The 20630-nt window shown below is 31.8% G+C and overlaps 1 protein-coding gene across 1 annotated transcript; it reads right to left on the bottom strand.

Moving 5' to 3' along the window:
* Positions 1–4556: 4556 nt before the first annotated feature.
* On the bottom strand, positions 4557–7034 carry LOC145053904 (serine decarboxylase). Its single transcript, XM_079002023.1, has 6 exons — positions 6898–7034; positions 6313–6639; positions 5955–6186; positions 5676–5869; positions 5379–5515; positions 4557–5279 (listed from the first exon to the last, which is right to left on the bottom strand). Exons 2-6 carry the CDS (start codon positions 6635–6637, stop codon positions 4713–4715), a joined length of 1455 nt encoding a protein of 484 aa, XP_078858149.1. The 5' UTR covers positions 6638–6639; positions 6898–7034; the 3' UTR covers positions 4557–4712.
* Positions 7035–20630: the final 13596 nt, after the last annotated feature.

Here is a 20630-nt window from a genome sequence, read left to right as displayed (position 1 = left end):
GGGGGGTGTGACAGATTCTCTAATAGTGTATATTATTCTGATTATACTACCTTAATTCTAACATTAAAATGTTATGAATATAGTTTTGTAAATCTTCATCCATGTGAAGTTTGAATCACTTGTTAAAACTTAGTATTTATTTTAATCCATATCGATTCTAAAAATTCATTCATTTTTGTTGTAGAGAAATTTAGTTAATGAAGCCCAACTCGAAAGAAACTTAAATGTTTCAAATTAGAAGTTCTTACGACATATGTTGAGATTAAAGAACATGTAATATCTTAGTGAAAGGTTCAGGTTAGTCATAGCCCTCCTTGTCAGTTGCATGTTAAGTAAAAGGTGTATTGACTAGTTTTGTATGAAGTAGAACAGGTTCAGGTTAGTTATAATCCTCATTGTCATGTAATTTTTTACTCTATACATTAAAACTTGACTGAACCTTTAATGTTGACAAGATACCATATGTTAAATATATCTTACAGTACTAACCATAACTAGAATATTATGTTACAAACTAGAACATTACACCACGAAATAGAATTTATGACTTTTTTTAATAATAATTGATATCGTTACTATGTTTAATGTTATACGTTTGTCTTTTATCTGGTTTTCTATCGAAACCAACTCTTTAATATAATGACATGATTATTTTTTTTAATATTTTATTTCAAACACAAAAGATTGGAGATGGTTTTTTAGCATAAAATTATATATATATATATATATATATATATATATATATATATATATATATATATATATCACTACATATTTTCATAATTAGAACAATACTATGTTTAGTGTTTTATGTTAAGTATTAGTGATTCAGATACATTAGATGTATTATTCTTTAAAATACATAACACATATTGAATATCAACATTTATAAATATTATATACTAAAATTACAACTATATTGTCATATATACTTGTTTCGTATTTTGTTGGTCTGTCTTCGATTAGTTGACGATCTATAAGACGAGGTACCGTGAACTATGACTTCTTTTCCTTATCTATTTTTGATGATAAACATTGTTGTACATTCTTTCCTTTAGGACAAAAACTCATTTTGCCCTAAATTTGGTAATTTCGTCATTTCACTGCATCAAAAAATAAAACAAGCTTTTGTTAAAATAATAAAACTAGGATATAAAGAAGAAATTTATTCTCAAACAAAACCATTATGTTCCGAACCTAATATAAAATAAAATGATACAACATTTCTAAAATTCTAAGAATTTTAAAGCATGAAATCATTTAACAAGTAATTTACAATTACAGAATTGCATTTTATTTTCAGGTACAATCAGAATATTATAGAATACTTCACAAAAGGTTCAAAACATGTTATTTCCAAACAATGTAAAGTCTACAATCATATATTACACATTACTTAACAAAAATGTTCAAAGTAAGTTGTTTCCAACAAAACCAGAATGTCTAAAATCATATATTACACAATACTTAACAAAACGGTTGAAAGCAAGTTGTTTCCAACAAAATTAGAATATTTAAAATTAGAATCCGACACACAATTTTAGAATATTTCACATAAGTTGATACTATACCAACTATTATCATAATATTATACATTACTTCACCAAAAAGGTTCAAATAAAGTAGTTTCTAACAAAATCATAATGTCTAGAATACTTTATCCATACTTGGATTGTTTATTAATACTGAATTTATCCGTCGAGCCTTACAATTATCTTTTCGTTAAGACTTTGGCTATACCTGAATCATTCTTGGTTTCCAAATAGATCAAAATATCTAGAATATTTATACATCAATACCTATATCACTATATTTTTACGACGTCATTTAATTAAACAACAAAATGTCTCAAAAGTTTAGTAAATAATATCATAATCTTACAAAACCAGAATACATAATGCCTACAATATTCTAGTAATACTTGTCAAAATGATATTATTGTGTTAAAGTTTGTACCTTTTTCCCTGAACTTGGTGTTCAAATGACATGTTATATTTCGAAGTTAAATCCTTCTTCTTTGGTGTTCAAATGATATGCTATATTTCGAAGTTTGTACCTTTTCCCTGAACTTGGTGTTCAAATGACATGTTATATTAACATCAAAATTTAAACAAATTATTAAGATATTTAGAGAAGATAAAATCAAATTTATCAAAATATAAAACCTAGAAAACCTGTACAAAAGTATTTTCTTCATCTGGAGAGATTTGTAAGATTCTAAGGATAATTAACATTAATGAAACATGTGATAAAATTAAACATGAATTATAACTAAATACCTAAATAAAGCATAAACTCTAATTTATTAAAACATAATACCTAGAATAATATGTTATCAAAAACTAGTTTTTACAAAATTATTGCTTGATCATGTCATCAAAACCACATGTTAGAATTTGAAATTAAAGTTACAGTTCATCAGGCCCTACTTTACTAATTTACTACTAGATTATGTCATTAATAAACAAATTAGCATCTTTTTATAACATTCTATGTATAATTACAAACATAAAAACTAGTATATTATCAAGTGATAATATATTATGTTGCATATTACCAGTGGATTCTATTAAAGACTATCTTAAACAAGTTCTAAACAACAAACATAAGTTATTAAGAACATTATCAACTAAATTATTCTATTATAGAGTATTATATTATATTTTCAAACAAATGTATTACATTGTAGTGTATCAATATGTTGTTAATAATAAAGTTCAAATAGTTTCAACATTATAAAACATTAGCAAGTAATATATTTACTTAGAAAATACCTTAAATTAACAAAAAACATCAATCATTTAGAATTGCAACCCAACAATGAATATAAACATAGCTTTTGTTAACAAGTTTTATACTAAAAAACATAGCTACAGTAAAACAAGTTCATTCCAAAGTATGGCCATAACAAACATATAAATTGCAACAATACACAAATTCACAAAAATGTTTCGTAAATAATAATCATAGAATAATTAGAATCAAAATCAAGAATATTCAAGAGCATTAAGTACAAAACTTCTTAAATTGGTGCAGATTTATAAAAAAAATAACTATATCAGTTTGAAATTACCGGATTTTGATGAGAGATCCATTTTTTTGACGGTCACAATCTGAATCATTAGCTGCAAAATTAGAATCTAAAACAATATACGTATAGACATCAAGATATTTAATAAGTATCATGTTGTCAACAAATTATCATGTAATAAATCAGTAAACTCTAAAACCTAGCAACTACAAACATAAAACCAAAATATTTAACAAGTATAATTTCAACCAACAAATCAGAATACCTAGAATTAAACTATATCATGTAATAAAATCAACACATAATCATCATCTATAAATTAAATCAACCTAGCATATACATAATGAAATAAAAAACAAACTAAATGAGATATTGGTTTGATCTTACCAAATTTTGATGAACTATCTATTTTTTATGATAACTGGAATCATTAGCTCTAACATTAAAATACCAAATAGTTATATGGGGTTTTTTTATGATAATTACAATGGATTATGGATCAAAATCCAAAACAATTAAGTTAGTTTAAGAATCAATTTCTTATGTTTTTCCTCGAGAGATTTTATAACGAAATTTTAATCAGAATCAAAGTGGAATAAGTTTGAATCAGAAAACACATGAAATCAATGAATCAGGATAGAGATATTGAAAATAAGAATCAGATTATGTTTTTACGGTTTTATCAAGAGATTAGCGAAAGAACTCCAATCGAAGATGTATTCGATTTTGGAATCTGCATGAAATCTGAATGAACTATTACAAGAATATATAGATTAATCACCGGTAGATTATTTCAACCAAAAAAAATCAAAACTTGAATATAAATACTATGTTTTTACAAGTGATTCAAACTTAATCAATGGATTCACAGAAATCATAATCGTATAAAAACAAACTTAAAGACATATTAGTTTCATCTTACCATATTGTGTTAAACTACCAATTTTTGATAATCAGAATCAGAATCGCTAGCTTCATAATCAAAATCCAAATAGGTTTTCTAGGGTTTTACATAAAAGATTAAATATTGTGGAGAACAAATAAAATGTTGAATCTAAATCCAAATCTAAAGGTTTTCTAGGGTTTTACATGAAAGATTAAATATTATGGAGAACAAATAAAATGCCGAATCTAAATCCAAATATGAATGGAATATATATATATACAAACTTTAGGCTTTAGTCAACCCAAAAGAAACCAAAGGGTAAAACCAAACATTTCTTAATTCTTAAAAACTTAAAGTCTTTTAGGACATTAGGCCTATATATTAAAAACATAAAATATGTCAAAGTTAGTCAACAAGCCTTACTAGTTATACCGTCATATTATCATAAGATGAGTAGATGACCTGCTAAACCGAGACTAGGTAAAAGTAACAAAATAAAAATAGGAAACAACAATTAAACACGCGGTTTTACCAAAATTAGAGCCAAAACTTAAAGGTTTATGGCATTAAACCTTGTTGTTATATCATGTTATTCAAGAGGCATTTCATATAATATAATTCTCGAATGTAACTTCATAATTTTAACTTCAAACAACATTATGTTTTCATTCCAATAACAATCCCATCACTCCATCGTCTAACATAAATAACCATAAAAAAAATACATTACAACAACCAACACGATTTCATATCAAATAACACGTGTCAACTGTTTTCCACGACACTAAACCACTCTCACTTGTGTAACGCACATAAACAATTACCCTCACCAATATCCGAAGCAACACAAGGCGACTGAAGCTTCCCATTTCCATACCAAACCACACGTTTCTCAATAAGCTCATCCACAAAATCATCCAACTTATCAATCGTTATATTCGGCATCACCACAACATGAGCAATGCTTCCCTGACATGCAAGCTGCCATTTTCGTGTAAACTCTTCATCTTGTGGGCGTTCAAAGACCACTGTGCTACTGAGCTCATTAAGCATAGCACCAATTCCAGCACTGGTTAGCCTTCCTTTTAAGTAGTGGGCATTTCTGAGGCATTTTTGGACCTCTTTTTGGAACCCTCGGTACCCTTTTCGGTTTAAAGTATACCAAAGGAACAATGGGGCGTGACCATTTCGACTTCCCATGATTGTTGCATCTCTTGAAGCGAGATATTCGACGTTTCTTGAAAGCGCGTTGATGTGTTCTAATCGTGTTATTTGAACGCCACATGGCATTGGACACCCGACAAATTTGTGACCCGAAACACTCACGGATCCAATCGGTTTCTTGAAAGATACCTTTGGTGCCTGATTTTACAAGAAAAAATACATATTATATATGAAACTTATACAAAAAGATTGTTTCTTTTTTGGACTGAATGAACTGAATAGACCACATATACTTACAAGCTTAACAAAAGGCATCATTAGTCCAAACAAAGCCCCATCACAGTGGATATAAAATCGGTCATGTGTGAATCCTGTTTCCTCAAGGGTCTTGATGACCAGATCAAGATCATCTACAGCTCCTTTCACTGTTGTTCCTGTAAATTCGTTTGAAAAAAATGTAAATAACAGGATGGACAAGCTTTTTTAGGACTATTTTTTATGAGAAAGATTAGAAGGGCATTTATGTCTTTTTTGTTCCATTGACATCAATGTCGGTAATAATCCAATGCACATCAAACAGTCTTGTGAGAGAACCTATATTCACGTTGATGATTGCAGGTTTGTCCTTGTGAAGAGAAAGTTTAGCTTTAAAATCTTCACAATCGATCTCCCCAGAAAGGAGCGTGTTGACTTTTTCACAATCCATTCGATACATTCTTGCTGCTTTGAAAATGGAATAATGTGATTCGCAAGAAGCATACAAAATCCCATCAGGAAACACTTCTCTCCTGTTATACTTACACAATATATAAAGTATTCAAGTAGAAAAAAAATCCAAGAAATGAGATAAAAGCATAATCTCATACAAATTACCCGACTAGTATGCCATGAAGATTGCCTTCTGTTCCACAATTTGTAATGTAACCCCAATATTCGTTCTTTTCCAACTCCCATAAACGAGCAAACCAGTCCAATACACCAACCTCAAACTGCCTGGAATGGACACCATAATTGCTCTCGATGAATGGGTCCCCAAGGTTGTTAATGGAGAAATGTTGTAACTGAGACAACGCACCATAATCGAAGTCCAGATTATAAGGATACCCTATTAAAAATATACAATTTTCAGGTGCAAAATTGACATCGATTGTGTATCCAAAATGGGGTTTTGAATAAAGAACAAGATCATAAACATAAAGTTCGAATAAATAAGAGGCAAAAAGATTGTTACCCAAATGATGTTTTGTCCTTTCGAGCAAGGATTTTCTATATCTGGCCAACACGCTGGCCATATAAGCTTCTCTTTCTCCGGTAACCTCATCATCAGCATCAGGCTCTGTTACCTCGAGGCAAGTAGTGTGCACATTTCTTCCTAGAATAATTTCCCTCGGTTTCTCTTTCCCATTAATCGATTTTACACCGTTTATATGGGGAGCATCATCAGCAATCGGCGGCAGAGGATCATTGATCACAGTAGTCGGATCAAAATCCTCCGGTAAAGATTCGACCGTTTCCAGGTTGAGATTACGTAACATCATATCGATACTTCCAGCCATTGCTACTCCCAAAAAAAAGGAAATCACATTAAAGGGCGGGTAAGAAAAAGCAATTAAATGTCTACAATTTATTGGGCGACATTCGTTGTAGTGATCAGATCAAGAAAACCTGTTAGGTTCTCAAAAGTTTAGGTGTAAATGATCTTTTAAATAGAACGATTAACCAAAGAGGCGATTGTTGTAGCTAATTGACACGAATGGGATCAGTTAATTGGGTTGTAAACTAAGATCTTATATAAATTGTACATAAAAGTTTGTACCTTTTGATGGAGGCGGCGGAGCTGAGTTTGATGGGAAGTGGATGGCTACTCGACGAATGTGGTTCTGGGCAAGCGGAAAGGAGTTCTTGCATCTGCGATTATTGTATTATATAGGCAAATCGACTGTTGTGCGTGAATTTGGAATGCGAGAGAGGGTTGGTTATAAACTTACAATTATTAGCCCTTTTGCTGTAAGAATGTTTGATATAAGTCCCTGACCCTTTGATATTTTGAGTCGACACTAGATATTAATTACGAAAAAAAAATACATTTTTGGTCCCTATGATTTGTCGATAGTTATGGATCCCGACATTGAAACTATTTGTTTACTAACAGTCTATGTGATTTCTAATTATTTCGCTCAAGGTCCCTATCAAAGCCGTAAAGCATTATATAGATATTATTTTGGAAAGTTGATGCTTCTCACACAATTTATTGTTATTTTAGTTTGTTTTTTCACCCAAAAAAAAATAACTATGCAAAATAAATCTTTCTATAAATAGAGATTTTGCTTCTATTCATAACAAATTTCTATATTTATATATTTTTTTTAAGAAATTTTGATATGTCAAAATTAAATTATTAGTATTAGTATTTTATAAGTTCTAATTTTAGTAATTATATTTGAAAATTATGTTTTTGGTCCTTTATAAAATTTTTTTAATAATATTTGTTTTTTATTAATTTTCTTACAATAAACTTTCAAACATTATTTTTATCGGCTTCCTCGGTAGCAAATTGTTTAGATCAAAATTGTATTTTGATATGGTATAATTGTCACCATGCTATATGCAGGCTATTGATATTTGTAAATCATATTCGATATACAAACTACAAATGAATTACCCTGCGAATTAAGGTTATATTTTTGTCTCTTACATAACTTTTTATAGTCTTTGTTTTTACAAATTGCAAACAAGTTTTTTACAATAACATGTAAGATGACATACATGCTAGTTAGGCTGTGGGGTGTCGTTTTTTTTTTACCGCCGTTATGCTTATGTGGCACAACACCGTCCCCTTCCTTTTGTTTTGCCGGTGGTAAAATACTGATGATGATAGATATTCACCGATGGCAAAAATCAATTTTATATGGGGTTTTTATGGTTTTTATCGGCGTCACTTTAATCTACCACACCCTTCATATTTTTAAGAAATAGCAAAAGTTGCAAAAATGTCCCTTTTAACTACATGTCCATCGGTAAAATAAAATTATGACACCTCATAGTCTTATCGCTAAATATGTGTGAACAGTTACCATTTTATATCTATTTACATACTCTTTTATTTACTTTTAGGTTTTTCTATTTTTGTTATTAAACATGTCACACCCTCTCGTTTTTATCTCTCAATTATCCATCCGTACAATTTCTCATCTGCTTCTTTTATTTATTTATTTTATCATATATACCAAAAACCTACGACTAAAAAACGAAAAATTAAATTGTTTTCTATTTTAAATATAAATATCTATTAAAATTATGAAACGTGTCACAATTTTATATTTACTTAACTAACTATCATTAAGAGTAGTATATTAAGAATATATCAAATAAAATTAATTTAAATGGTGAAACAATGACACGTGTCATAGTGTTAAGAATTTTTAACCATAATAGAGATATTGGAAAAAATATTTACCATATTAGGGTTCTTTGAAAAATATTTACCAAAATGGGAAGGTGGGAACGAACGAGGCATGAATAGAAAGTAAAAAAAAAAAAAAACGTAAACGCTAGGGCGCCACCATTGTCAGTCGCTTCGTAACTCCACCATCGTCGGCCACCTGCAGCCTCATCCTTCCGTCACCGGCCACCCTTCTTCCATTCAAGGTATGCGATTTTGATTTTTCCTGCATCTTTCCTGTTTAATTTTTTTGTCCTCTATTAGCGAATTTTTGATTCCATTCTTTAGTTTTCTGTTTACTTTTTTCTTCTCTATTCCTATTCTTGATTCTGCTTCTCGTTAGGATGAACTATCGATCAAATTTCGTTTTTGTTTATTTTTTTCTTGTAGATGGATTTATCACAGCTTTTTTTTTAGATGGAATTGATTGCAAATATGTCATTATGTTTCTTTTTTTCTTGTTAGGACAACTTGGTATGATTACTTTTTGATCAATTTTTGTTTGTTTTTATTTGTTTTGTATATGAATTTTATAATAGACATGATTGACAATGAAAAATTTTCTATAATCTCTCAGGCTACTATTATGACTAATGTGATGAATATAAACAATGAAGTTGAGTTAAATGAAATATTGGAAGATGAAATTGGAGATAAAGATGATGAGGAAGCATGTTTTGATAATAATGTTGAAGTGCCTTCAACTTTTACTAATATGGAAGGAACAAATTTGACTATTGATGACAATTGGATTGTCACACAATCAACTGAGTAAGAATGGGAAAAGATTCTTTTAAGGATAAAGAGGAACTTGTTAGAGCAATCAAGATACATAGCATTAGGACACACAGACAATTTGAAGTCATCAAGTCACGTCCAACTATTTGGACTCTAAGATGCAAGCTGTACTTACAATATGGTTTCAAATGGAGACTTCATGCAAGTAAACATAAACGTAGTGCTTATTTTGAAATCACATCATATACCGGTCCACACACTTGTTTACACTATAAGCTTTCTCAAGACCATCCGAACCTAGATGCAAGCTTGATTGCTATGGAAACTAGACACCTTATAAAAGAGCAACCTTCTATCAGTATTCCAGCTTTGAGAGCTGAAATAGTTGAAACATTGGGTTATTCTCTTATGCCAAGGTAGTTTAAAAAAATATATTTTTATGGTATTTGTTGTGATTATTCTTTTATTTTTTTTTTTACAGGTAAGGATTTATTATCGGTTCAAGTTCAAGCTAATTGTGATGTTTTTCTTTTTGTAATAAACAATGTTGGAGTTGTTTTTTTTTTGTAACAAACAATGTTCAGTTGTTTTTACCTTAAAAACATTATATGTGAATGTTAGAGTTTTTGTACCTTAAAATATATTGTGTTTTTAATTTATGATGGCTAAAATTTGATGGTCAAAAGGTGGTATAAGAAAAACGGATATTAAAATAAAAACAGAAAAAAAAAGATAAAAAAAATAATTGTTATTTAAAAAAATAGTAAAAAAGGTAATAAAAAAATTAAAATAAATGGTGTTATATATATATATATATATATATATATATATATATATATATATATATATATATATATATATAAAGAAAACAGTAAAAAGAAGGAATAAAAGAGAAAAAAATAATGTATTTAAAATAAAAAAAAAAACATAAAAGTAGAAAAAAAAATGAAAAGAATACCATTTTGGTAAATATTTTTGAAAGAACCCTAATATGGTAAATATTTTTTCCAATGACTCTATTATGGTTAAAAACTCATAGTGTTAGTGGGTATCAATATTTATAGGCATAAAACATAGGAGACAATTTAAGGGTTAATATTATAAAAGCCCTAAATTTTTAACTTGTAATTGGAAAAACCCATGATATTTTTTATTATTATTGCTATGACCACAACTTTTTCACAGAATTATTAATGTAGCCCACTTAACGAGTTTTATGGTTAACTTGGATAAATTGTTTGCAAAATCAGTCCTAAAATGTTCAAATTTAGTCCTTCAGGTTTGCAAAAAATTACACCACATGGGTTTTTAACTTTATTTTTCGTTTTTCGTATACTTTATTTATTTTCGATTTTTTTATAAATATATATACATTTTTATTTGCTTTTTCTATATACTTTATTTATTTTCATTTTTTAACTTTATTTTTCAACAAATTTATTTTTTTTTTACCTTTTATACCTTTTGTTTTCTATTTTATAGTGTATATAGAGTATATTAGAGTTTTTTTTTAGTTTTTTTTTTCATATTTCTTTTCGTATTATATTTTAATTTTTTCATCTTTATATTTTTTTCTTATTTGTTTTCCAATTATTTGTTTTTATTTTTTGTATTTCAAAACACGAATATATCATTGCAATGTAGATTCAACAGGCAATGTTAGCTTGGATATCTTGGAAGAAAATAGTTGGAGTCGTGCTTTAACAATTTCAAAGGTGTTACTTGCTTTGAGATCAATCTTCATCAACCCTAACCCTTGTATGTATTTCATTCTTTTTGTTATAGTTTAATCCTTAAATTCCCTATCTGAATTGTTATATTATAATCTTTTAGCATCTTTAAAAATCTGAAATTTAGATAAAGTTGATAATTTTGTTTTTCAATTGTTGCAGATAAACCTTAAGTTCCAGGAATTGCTCATTTGTACTTGGTGGACAAAAGTAAACATGATGCATTAACCGCAGAATGGACTCAACGATTTGCAAAGTAAAAATTGAGCATTTAGGAAACCAAATAGTCATGTGTGTTTTTAGTTCATATATTATGTAGGAATTATATTATATATTTCATGTATAAGTATCGGTTTTTCTTGTATATTACATTGTAAAATGGCTTAGGAAGTGCATGCTTTTTAAATTAGGAAGATTTTCTAAATACTCGGTCATATAAGTTAAAAATACAAAAAAATAATAATAATAAAAACAAATAAGAAAAAAAATAAAAGATGAAAAAATTAAAATATAATACGAAAAGAAATATGAAAAAAAAAAAAAACTCTAATATACTCTATATATACACTATAAAACAGAAAACAAAAGGTAAAAAGGTAAATAAATCAAATTTATGAAAAATAAAGTTAAAAAATGAAAATAAATAAAGTATATACAAAAAAGAAAATAAAAAATGTATATATATTTATAAAAAAACCGAAAATAGATAAAGTATACAAAAAACGAAAAATAAAGCTAAAAAATCATGTGGTGTAATTTTTTCCAAACCTCAGGGACCAAATATGAACTTTTAGGACTGATTTTTCAAAAAAAAAATAACCAAGTTAACCATGAAACTCGTTAAATGGGCTAGAGTGATAATTCTGCGAGAAAGTTGTGGCCATAGCAATAATAAAAAAAAATATTATGGTTTTTTTCAATTACGAGTTAAAAATTTAGGGCTTTTATAATATTAACCCGACAATTTAATTAGTGTGGGTTGATAGTTATAGGGAAATCTATAAGATGAACTATATTTTTTTCTAATAATTATTAATTAAGGAAATCTATAAGATAAGTTATAATTTTTTCTAATAATTAGGTTCAAATAAATAAATAAGCAACAATTGCGATAGATTATCTGGATAAGCTTTAAATCTTTTGTGTTGGCGTCACAAATAAAAACATATGAATGTGTAATGACCCGTCTCCGGTATGATAATTCCTTGGTATTTATTTTGAAGTTTTGCAAGAGGGACTCGGCGAGTTCATAGCCTGACTCGCCGAGTAGGGTCGGGATTTCGAGCACGTGTTAGTTGGCGACTCGGCGAGTCCATATTCTAGACTCGGCGAGTCTGTCCGTCTGGGAGAAACCCTAAATCCCCAGGTTGCCCACTATTTAAGTCACCTTATAGCCCCCAATCTCGCCTCCTTCACCCTCAAAAACTGTGAGAAAACCCTAATTCGATCTTGAGTGTTTTAATTGATCTTGTGTGCATTTGTGAAGGCTTGAAGAAGGAGAAGAAGAAAGGAGCAAGGAGAAGGATTATAGAGTAGAGATTCAAGGGAAAGCAAGAGCTCTTTGAGGTATTCTTCAGATTTCCTTCCCTTTTATGCTTTAAAACCCTTTCTAGATCTTGTTAATGCTTTTCTCAAGCCTTATGTTGATATGGAAGCTCTATTATGCCGAGATATCCTTAGATCTGTTCATTTAGGAGTTGTAGAGCCCAGATCTATTGCCTTTATGGAGCTATTTTGCATATTAACCCTAGATCTACCCCTTTTAAGCATCTTTTAGCCTTTATTCCCTTGTTCATGTGTTTGTACACGTAAAGTTGGAAACTTTACGTGGTAAATCAGCTTATTGGACTCAGATCTATCATTTGTATGTAATGGATTCAAGCAGAATCGAGTTTAGAATAGTTGCATGGTTGTGACTCGGCGATTCGGAAGAACGACTCGGCGAGTCGAGTCACGAGTCCCCGATTTCTTCCTTTTGAGCGGTGTCGAGTGGGACCAGTGAGTAGTGGAGTGGACTCAGCGAGTTCGAGGGTAGACTCAGTAATGGAGGGACTCGGCGAGTTGTTCATACAACTCGGCGAGTCCAAGACAATCTTCTTAGCTCGAAGAACAACTCGTCGAGTTGTTCATATGACTCGGCGAGTCGGATGCAGATTGCCTAAGTTTTCGATTCAAAAGAAGAACTCGCCGAGTTGTTGCCATACTCGACGAGTAGCAGCGAGTAGGGTCGGGGAGTGAGATTAGAGACTCGGCGAGTTGGCGGCCCAACTCGGCGAGTCAGGTCAACTGTGAGTTGATTTTGACCGAGAGTTGACTTTGACCGAGAGTTGACTTTGACCAAGGGTAAAAGAGTCATTTTACTCAGTGCAGTGTTTAGTATTTGATTGAGTGTGTTTATGGACTTGTAGCCGGGGAGAGACCGGAGCAGCAACAGTTAGCCCTCAGAGCCATTCACTCAGCAGCCAGTTCACGAGGTGAGTTTCCTTCCAGTAGGAACGGGTCTAAGGCCACAATGCCGGCCCGTTTAGCTAGCAGTAGTATCCGGATTTTGATCTGATGCAGTAGTCAGTATGTTTGATGCCTTCGTGGCTCAGACAGGATTTATGTGTGTTCATGCTAGTGATATGTTTATGCTATGTTCAGTCAGCTTCGGACTTCGGTCCGATGTAGGGGACAAGGTCCCAGTCAGCTTCGGACTTCGGTTCGATGTAGGGGACAAGGTCCCAGTCAGCTTCGGACTTCGGTCCGATGTCAGCTTCGGAATTCGGTTCGATGTAGGGGACAAGGTCCCAGTCAGCTTCGGACTTCGGTCCGATGTCAGCTTCGGACTTCGGTTCGATGTAGGGGACAAGGTCCCAGTCAGTCAGCTTCGGACTTCGGTCCGGTGGAGGGGGCAAGGCCCCAGTATGTGCTTGATATGTTATTGTATGGTATGTGGTGGTTTGGGGGAGTTCACTAAGCTTCGTGCTTACAGTTTCAGTTTTGGTTTCAGGTACTTCCGCTAGCAGAGGGAAGAGCTCGGGATGATGGCATCGCACACACCACAGCTTCAGCTTTTATCCTGGGAGTTGATTTAGTTTTTGATTTTGATATGACATGGATATGATACAGTTTTCCGCACAGTGTTTTTTTATTATGTTTGGGATACATCATGTATGGTTTTATGATATGACACTCAGATTATGGTTTTTGGTTATATTGAAAAATGAAATTTTTGGGTCGTATTTTTGGGTCGTTTCAGAATGCATTGTATGCAACCTGTACGTTCCCTTATTATTCACAACTCAAATTATTAAAACTTAGGTGACTATTGATCAAATATTTATCACCTTTGCTCTAAAGATTTTAAAAATTAATAAATGAGTAGCTTATTGGAATTAAACAAGTCAAGTGTATTTTCGCCCTATGAAACATAACCCGGCATAGTTTCCTTTAAAAACAAATTGAAAACCATTTTTTAAAAGCAAAACATGAAGAATTGGAACCTCTACATGATTGTTCATGCACCTCATATCGGTACATCACAATCGTGTAAGTGTCTATTTATATTTGAGTGGTCATCTCTCCATAAAGATTCTTTTAGAGAGATAATTTTGGGATCCATATATATTGTACATGGTATTAGAGTCGGTGCCTACACCACCATGTCTTAACACATCCTTGTATATCCCATCGAGCACATGTTTATGAGGGGAGTGTTAGTATATCAACAACTATGTCACATGGTTCATTATATCTTTACGTATATTGGAGTCTTCCCTTTTCTCTAAAATGGCCTTTTTAAAAGAGTTAATATAGAAGTCTACATGTATCTTATTGATGGGTTTCGAGCCTAGTCAAAGACCAAAAACAGGGCAACAGAAATAACAGATTTGATTTAATATACTCGAAAAAATAATCTAACTCAATAATGTTGGATTAAGTGTCTAAGCTAATAATTAAATTGGGATATACTTGAATTATTAGCAAAGTCCTTTTGAGTTGCTCTCAAAACTAGCAATTGACTAGAATGACTTTAAGAGAGAGAGAGAGGGAGAAAGAGAGAGAGATTTATTGATTTATTATATGATTAATAAATAGCAATAAATGATTTATTAATATCTTATTAGATTAACATATTAATTAAAAATATTATTATTTAATTAAGAATTAATCAGAAAATAATTAAAATTAATTTGTGGGATTAATTGGATTAATTAAAAGTATAAAGACTAAAGTTGTAATTGTTCAATAGTTAAACAAGAGAGGAATTCTAGAAAGATCCTAGGGTTTGCTGAAATTTGGAGGCTCCCTTAGGATTTCTAGATTATTCCATATGGATAATATGGATAATTAGGAAACTAAATAATTTTGGATTTGAAATAATATTATTTTATTTCAAATTAGGGTTTCTAGGGTTTTCCTATCAGCTATAAATAAGATCCTTTGGCAACCAATTTTCAACCACTATCCTCTCTCCTTAAAGTTTTCTTAGTTGTTAGGGTTTAGGTGTGAACCATCAGAGGCACGAGATTTCGGGTGCTCGCTTTCTAGAAGATTTTGAAGAAAGGATTTGATTGATTATTTGCAATCATAATCAAAGGTATGTAAACCGTAACTTTTTATCATTTTTGATGATCCTAAGGGTTCTATAGGGTTCTTTGATGTTCAATAGATTCTAACATTCAATAGTGAAAACATAGATCTAAATAGGTTGCATGTGAACTTAAGAGTTAAGTTATTTTCTGCCACATGAATTTTTTTTAAACTATAAAACTCATCAGTTGTATCAGAGTCATTGTTTTCAACTGAATATGCATAATAGTTGAATAGATCAAATTAGGATTTATAGAAATTAAATCCTAAGGCTTGGAATTTTCGACTTGGGCTAGGGTTTTTTTGCGGCTAGCCTCCTCCCTTGATTTCTAAAATTTTAGGGTTTGTTTGGGTTTTCTTATTTGATAATTATTATTTTAATTGCCTTAAAATAGGATAATTAAAATTGGATAACCCAATACCCTTACTTATCAAATTTTAGTAGGGATTAGATTAGGATTTAATTTACAATATTTGATTAATTGTTTAATAGTAAATAATTATTTAATCTTCATATGATTTAAATTAATTGATTTAATAATTAATTAAAAGATAAAGATTAAATCATAATTGGTTTAATTTTAAATTAAATTAATATTTTAGTAATTTCGAAAATTTAATATAAACCTAGTATTTTAGAAAAAAAAAATTAAAATACACCTTATATATACTATTACAAGTTTAATATGTTTTATGTATAAGACAAGTCACTAAAATCGCTATTACACCTCATTCATGAAGTCATAATATAAGGCAGTATAAGGAAGTGAGCTATAAAATGATCGTCATTGGGTGTCCACTCTCACCAGTTATTCCCTTTTATGGTGAAGGGTCGTTAGCCAAACAGATTTGATAGGAAATAATCTTAGTAAAAGTATAATGATATAAAAGTACTAGAACTTTCTTTTAAAAATCTCACTCTAGTTATTTTAGGAAAAATGTGAAAAGTATTCTAATCCATGAAAACACACATTATACTTTAATATGTCGTTAGTGAAGCGTGTGTGGTTAACCGACACACTAATAGGGACTTTAAAGAGAAATGATGGGCATCTCGAAAATTATCATTGTTAATGGAACGTGTGGTTAACCGGCACATTAATTAGAGAAGATAAAGACATCGAGGTTGACAAGCGTGTTTTCATGGTTATTCACATCTTGTTTGTGATCCTCGGCATCCCAGTCACAAATAGAAGAGCATAATTTGATATTAAACATGTCATTGATAGGATTCAATGAATCTTAATAGATCTAGGAATTTCATAGTTTGAAATTGGTGAATTGTTTTACCTACCTTCATTAATTTGCAATAAGATTACGACACCCCTCTTCTTAGTTGTGAATTGTTATATTAGATCCTAGCCTTGAATATTTATTATGGGTTAAAATATTAAGGATTCATGCCATCTAACTAAAACTACTTTTTCTCTATAGATGTCTACTCCTGGTGATGCTTCTGCTTCTTAAACCTCCACCTACAACTCAAACTTCTCGCTACTTTCGATTGTGTCCAGTGTGACATTGGATGGCACCAAATACAATGATTGGATGCATAACATCAAGATGGATTTTTGATTCGTGGGCAAATAGTATGTCCTTGAAAAACAACTTATTATCTCCTACAAGAAAAATTATAACGATGCAACTAAGGTTGCTTGCATCATGGTTGCCACCATGGTTCCTAAGTTGCAAAGGTTCTATGAGGACTACTGGCCATACAAGATGAACTTGGATCTTATGGAAAAGTTTCACAAGAGATATCGTCAAGAAAAGTATGAGGTTGTCAAAGCACTAATGGCATGAAAGTTGAAGGAAGGAGAGTTAGTCTGCAATCACGTGCAAAGAATGCAGAGATACATGGAGCGTCTTGAGAGGCTAAATGTGTTTTTTGATGAGAATTTGGCCATTGAAATGGTCCTTAACTCCTTGCTACCTTATTATGATCATTTCATTTTGACTTATCATTTGAACAATACTGAAACCACATTAGCCCAAATCTACAACCTATTGTAGACAACAGAGTCGGGTATGAAGAAGAATCAAACCCCTACTCATACTAGTGCTCTTGTCCTTTTCATTGGGAAAAACAAAGGAAAGAAGAGGAAAGGCACTCCTAAGTCGAACTGGAAGGCAAAGGCACATGTTGGGTCTTCTAGCAATGGCCCAAAAGCAAGGCCTAGTTATGACATTCTTCTGTTAGTGATCCCAAAGAGGCCACTTGCTTCTATTGCACCAAAAAGGGCCATTGGAAATGAAGTTGCCCCAAATACTTGCAAGACATCAATGATGGCAAAGTGAAGCCATCGTCGGTAGGTATTTACACTATTCAAACTAATAACTCATAACCTACTCACTCTTGGGTCCTTGATACACGACGTAGTTTTCACATTTGTTCTGATTTGCAGGTGCTAAGAGAAAGTGAAGAGTTGGAGCATGGAAGGATGAATCTCATGGGAAATAGGAAAACTTGTCATGTTACCAAGATTAGAACTTATTGTCTTGTGCTTGGTGGTGATGTTTGGACAGATTTGATTGATTGTTTCTATTCATCAAATGTGACGGGAAATATTATTTCTTTTCATACACTATTCATACAAGGTTTTTGATATTCGTTTAATGATATGAATGGTTCATTTTGGCTTATATGAATGGCGTTTTATGTTTGAAACTTTACCTTCTAACGGTGTGTATGAAAGTGTGATTTGTGTTGATAGCTTAGGCAATAGTGTATTCCATATTATTTCGTCTAATGATTTAGACAACGCATGCTTGTGGAATTTTTGTCTTGGGCACATTAACAAGAAACGCATTGCCTAATTCCAAAATGACGGAGTGTTGGAATCATTTGACTTAAGGCCAGATGATGAATGTGAATCTTGTCTTTTGGGCAAGATGACAAAATCACCTTTCACTGGATCTTGTGAAAGAGGTGAAGGTTTGTTGAATCTCATACACATAAATGTATGTGGACCCTTCAGATCCACCATAAGGGATGCTAATCGATTTTATATGCCATTTACAGATGATTATAGCAGATATGGTTATATCTACTTAATTAAACATAAATCATAAACCTTTGAAAAGTTCAAAGAGTTTAAATATGAAGTCGAGAATGAATTAAGCAGGAAGATAAAGAATCTATGATATGATACAGGCGGAGAGTTCTTAGCATCGAGCTCCACGATCCTAAGGAATGTGGAATAGTTTCACAATTGACTCCTTCTATGACACCACAACTTAATGGTGTAGCTGAAAGGTGTAATCGGTCCTTGTTAGACATGGTTCATTCCACGATGAGTCGAGTTTCTCTTCCCATTTCTTTATAGGGGTATGCCTTAGAGACATTCACCCATATCCTTAATCTTTTCCCTACCAAGAAGTTTGCCAAAAACACCTCACGATATGTGGACATGGGAAGTCCCTCGTTAGCACATATCAAGATCTACAGTTGTGAAGCTTTCCTTAGACGAGAGACTCATGTCATGCTAGCACCTAGAAGTGAGAAGTGTACTTTCATTGGCTACTCACAAAAGTCTTTTTGGATATTTTTTCTACATACGTAGTGAGAACATGGTTTTTGTAGCACGAAGATGAGTCTTTCAGGAGAGAGAGAGAGAGAGAGAGAGAGAGAGAGAACTCATATACAAAAAGGACAATGGGAGTATAATTGACCTTGAAGAGATTCAAGAATCAACCAATGAAGGAACCTTAGAAGACACTAGGTCTCAACTGGAGGATAAGACTCTTGTTGAGCCAATTGACAATTCATTACCTCTTCCACGATCCAACAGAGTTAGCATGCCATTTAAGTTCTATGGTTTTCATATAACTACAGATGGTGACACGTGTGTCAGTGATCATACACTGATAAATTTAGATGAGCCGAATAACTACAAGGAAGTGATGGCGAGCCTTGAGACCGCCAAGTAGAAAGAGACAGTGGACAACGAGATTTATTCCATGTATGACAACCAAGTTTGGAATTTGGTTGATCAAGAACCTAATCGAAAGACAGTGGGTTGCAAATGGATCTTCAAGAAAAAGACCGACATGGATTGTAAAGTAAACACGTTCAAAGCACAATTGGTTGTGAAGGGCTTTACACATACCCTAGGGGTTGACTATGATGAGACCTTCTCACCAGTGGCCAAGACAAATTCTATTAGGATAATGCTGCCATCGCTGCCTTCATGATTATAAAATATGGCGTATGGATGTCAAAACTACTTTCCTTAATGGGAAGTTGGATGAAGGTGTTTACATGAGTTAGCCAGAAGGTCTTGTAAATGCAAAGTTTCCTAATAGAGTGTGTAAGCTTGAGAAATCCATTTATGGATTAAAACAAGCGTCTCGCAGCTGGAATCTTTGCTTCCATGAGAAAGTCGAACAATTTTGTTTCTCTAGTAGGGAGGATGAGTCTTATGTGTATGTCAAGGCTAGTGGGAGTATAGTGATATTTCTATTATTGTATGTTGATGACATACTTTTCATAGGAAAAAACCTTCCAAATCTACAAGAAGTAAAGTCTTGGCTTGGAAAGTGTTTTTTATGAAGTATTTGGGAGGGGTAGCCTATATTCTTAGGATAAGAATTTTAAGGGATAGAAAGAAAAGGGGTTATTGACATAATAGCACATGAAAGTTTTGCCTTTGGCTTTAAATGACCATTTAATTTTTTTTAGACCTTTTAGACCATCCAACTCGAAATTTACCTGTCTAAAATACCATTTTTCTCAAAATTAATAGGTTTCCCGGTTACATTTCTTATGTGTACATTGACTTCTAATAGTCAAAGATTTCTACTGCCATATGGACCAAACTATTGTTGAGAAAAAAATTGATAATTTGTATTAAGTTTCACCGGCGAACCAAAGAAGTTCGGACTTCCAAACCCGACAAAATCTATCATTTTTGCGATCAGTTACAGACGGTGATGAATCACAAAGGGAGAAAATAAAAATATTTCTTCGTGGCTGCAAAAGACATTGACGGTCAAATCAGAAGAAAGTGAAAGAAAAGTTAATTTTGTTTACCTTAGGAACACTTTCAATGATGAGTTGATTAT

Source organism: Lactuca serriola, chromosome 5, assembly GCF_051521515.1.
Source record: "Lactuca serriola cultivar US96UC23 chromosome 5, Lser_US96UC23_V15, whole genome shotgun sequence".
Classification (NCBI taxonomy): domain Eukaryota; kingdom Viridiplantae; phylum Streptophyta; class Magnoliopsida; order Asterales; family Asteraceae; genus Lactuca; species Lactuca serriola.
The sequence above is the reverse complement of the archived record's forward strand: the minus strand, read 5'-3'. Positions and strand labels throughout refer to the sequence as shown.